The sequence below is a fragment of the Montipora foliosa genome, chromosome 13, assembly GCF_036669935.1.
Source record: "Montipora foliosa isolate CH-2021 chromosome 13, ASM3666993v2, whole genome shotgun sequence".
NCBI classification, from domain to species: domain Eukaryota; kingdom Metazoa; phylum Cnidaria; class Anthozoa; order Scleractinia; family Acroporidae; genus Montipora; species Montipora foliosa.
In genome coordinates this window covers 36,736,775-36,740,191 of record NC_090881.1, presented here as the reverse complement: position 1 = coordinate 36,740,191, position 3,417 = coordinate 36,736,775, and the positions used below count along the sequence as shown (strand labels likewise).

The window sequence follows — 3,417 nt, the reverse complement described above, 5'->3', positions numbered from 1 at the left end:
TTTGAATTTAAATTTCGAAACAAGTTGCTTGATGGGTGTTACACCAGGCAACGTTTCTTGCGACTTGACCGGTTTTCGATGATCACACGAGATTAAAGGAAAATAATAATAATGATAATAATAATAATGATAATAATCATAATAATAATAATAATAATAATAATAATAATCATAATCATAATCATAATAATAATAATAATAATAATAATAATAATACTGAAAGAGAAGAAAAAGGTCAACAAATATCGTGATCTAGCCTTTGAAATCAAAACCCTCTGGAAGCTGAAAAAGGTTACCATTACTCCAATAGGCCATTTCCGAGTTCATGTCTGCCTCCTCTTCAAGTTTTTGTTATGAAAATTAGTTTTTGTTCATATGAAAAGTGGAACTAATTACCATCACAAATACTTCGCACTTAGACTCGCTTTGAAGAGAAGGCAGACATGAACTCGGAAATGGCCTATTGTTATAGGAGCATTGGGGACCTATACAGACAGACTGGAAAAATACCTAGAGGATATCTATGTTGGGTTTTAGACCCACAGAATGCAAAAGACCGTGCTGTTGGGCTCAGCCCGGATCCTGAGAGACGTTTTGGATTGCCAAGGCTGCTTGTTGCAGCTTGCGCCAGAACTTCCAATATGATATTGCTGTGATCTTGGACACATAATAATAATAATAATAATAATAATAATAATAATAATAATAATAATAATAATAATAATAATAATAATACGAAGAAGAAGAAGAAGAAGAAGAAGAAGAAGAAGAAGAAGAATGGAAAGAAAAGCCACTACATGGACAATTTGTAAGAGAGACTGAAGACCAGAGTAATGAGGAAACATGGAGCTGGCTGAAGAGAAGGCAGACATGAACTCGGAAATGGCCTATTGTTATAACAATAATACTGGAAGAATAATACTGAAAGAGAAGAAAAAGGTCAACAAATATCGTGATCTAGCCTTTGAAATCAAAACCCTCTGGAAGCTGAAAAAGGTTACCATTACTCCAATTGTTATAGGAGCATTGGGGACCTATACAGACAGACTGGAAAAATACCTAGAGGATATCTATGTTGGGCTTCAGACCCAAACAATGCAGAAGACCGTGCTGTTGGGCTCAGCCCGGATCTTGAAAGACGTTTTGGATTGCCGAGGCTGCTTGTTGCAGCTTGCGCCAGAACTTCCAATATGATATTGCTGTGATATTGGACACATAATAATAATAATAATAATAATAATAATAATAATAATAATAATAATAATAATAATAATAATAATAATAATAATAATAATAATAATAATTTAAATAATAACAAGAAGAAGAAGAAAAAGAAGAAGAAGAAGAAGAAGAATGGAAAGAAAAGCCACTACATGGACAATTTGTAAGAGAGACTGAAGACCAGAGTAATGAGGAAACATGGAGCTGGCTGAAGCAAGGAAGTCTTAAGAGAGAGACAGAAGCACTAATAATTGCTGCACAAGATCAAGCATTATGGACAAATTATATTAAAGCAACCATTGACAAATCCCAGATAGATGCTAAATGTCGAATGTGCAGAGACAAAAATGAAACTGTAAGTCACATCGTCAGCGGTTGTTCAAAATTGGCACAGAAAGAATACAAGAAAAGACGTGATAATGTGGCCAGGGCACTTCACTGGGATCTGTCGGGAAAATGCGGGTTCCACCGGAATAATAAATGGTACAATCACGTCTCTGAGAGCGTACAGGAAAATGAGAACTACAAACTCCTTTGGGACTTCAGCATACGGACAGACCATAACATCGAGGCTAGGAGGCCAGATCTAGTGCTTGTTGACAAAAGCAAGAAAAGCTGTCATATTATAGACGTGGCAATTCCAGAAGACAGTGGAGCAAAAGAAAAGGAGGTCGAGAAGGTTGAAAAGTATCAAAATCTGGCCAGAGAATTGAGGAGGATGTGGGAAGTGAAAACCAAAGTCGTACCAATTGTATTGGGGGCTTTAGGAACAGTGCCATTGCGACTGAAGGGCAACTTAAAGGGCATAGGAGTAGACACATCAATTACCTTAATTCAGAAGTCTGCATTGCTGGGATCAGCAAGGATACTAAGAAAAGTATTGGAAATGTAAAGGACAGGCAAAACAAACATTTTGGTGTTCATTGGCAACTTGTTGTTGTCCGACACCACAAATTTACCAGCTGTTAAAAACTTAAGCTGAGCAGTATGATTATGAAATAATAATAATAATAATAATAATAATAATAATAATAATAATAATAATAATAATAGTAATAATAGTAATAGTAATAGTAATAGTAATAATAATAATAATAATAATAATAATAATAATAATAATAATAACAAATTAACAACAAGATTGTTGGGTGGAATGTCTGTGGCAGGGTATGTTACACTGGGCAATTTATCGTGCAACTTCTGCCGCAACCAAACTTGCGATACAAGCAGCATGAAAAATTGCCTAGTGTAACATAGGCTTTATAAAAATGAGACCCCGCAAGAGGGCTATCTTTAACTCCTTGTATTTCCTCATTTTGTTTTACCTTTTGGAATTTTAATAGCCACAATTCCAAGGTCATCTACAAACGCCTTAGCGACAACGCCAAACGCCCCTTTGCCAATGTACTTCTGGATGTGCACTTTTTCGCGAGGGTATTCCCATTCAGGATTTTCTTCGTTTAAGGGCAACATATTGATGTACAAGTGTTGCACATTCTTATTTCGTCGTGGTTGATGCACCTGCAAAGACCGAAAACGGCGCGATAATACTTTTGAAATGACTTATCAACTTAACATTTTTTAAAAATAACATATATTCTATGGGAGTCTTCTGACTTTTTACGAGCAATCTTTGACTTTTTTGAGAAATCTTTGTTTTTAAAGAATTGGTATCTTGGTTTTCCTCTCTCCTCAAAACTCAATATGATTTAAAACTTAATTTGATTTCATTTGCTATTCAGCTTTAAACATTATCGTGTGAAAATAAAAATCTGTTAATGTTTTTAATATTTATTATTATTAGTACTGTTATTATTGTTATCATCATTATTATTATTATTATTATTATTATTATTATTATTATTATTATTATTACTGATAAACTAAATTCTAAATTGTTCTATCGCAAGTGGCTTTAAGCCAAACCTTGGTCTAATAACTTCGATAGAAACTCACGTGTATCAATATTTATAATTTATCAAATGGATTTAAGCAGGACGAGATATCCAGTTAAAATTTACAATGACAATCTTTAGAAACCATCTAGTCCAAATAAATGTAAAAAAGCCAACTCTTTCAAATTTCAATCTTAAGATGTTCGGGACAAAAACCACCCTTAGTACTTTAACATCTTTCTTGGTGACGAAATTAGAGCTGTGAAAAAACTTGTAAACAATTTTTATGTGTTTATTTTCA

At 33.7% G+C, this 3,417-nt stretch overlaps 2 protein-coding genes across 2 annotated transcripts in view; one reads left to right on the top strand and one right to left on the bottom strand.

Moving 5' to 3' along the window:
• LOC137982976 (tyrosine-protein kinase receptor Tie-1-like) overlaps positions 1-2,666 on the bottom strand; it is an 18,644-nt gene extending 15,978 nt beyond the window's left edge. The window contains exon 1 of the mRNA XM_068830137.1: positions 2,547-2,666. The gene's annotated coding sequence lies outside the window, so the exon portion shown is untranslated. The remainder of the gene's footprint in view (positions 1-2,546) is intronic.
• On the top strand, positions 1,553-2,113 carry LOC137981938 (uncharacterized). The gene has a single exon (XM_068828966.1). The coding sequence runs from the start codon at positions 1,553-1,555 to the stop codon at positions 2,111-2,113; it is 561 nt and encodes a 186-aa protein (XP_068685067.1).
• Positions 2,667-3,417: the final 751 nt, after the last annotated feature.

Excerpts from the sequence above, each read along its gene's own strand:
- LOC137981938 (XM_068828966.1), top strand. The coding sequence starts at position 1,553 with ATGTGCAGAGACAAAAATGAAACTGTAAGTCACATCGTCAGCGGTTGT.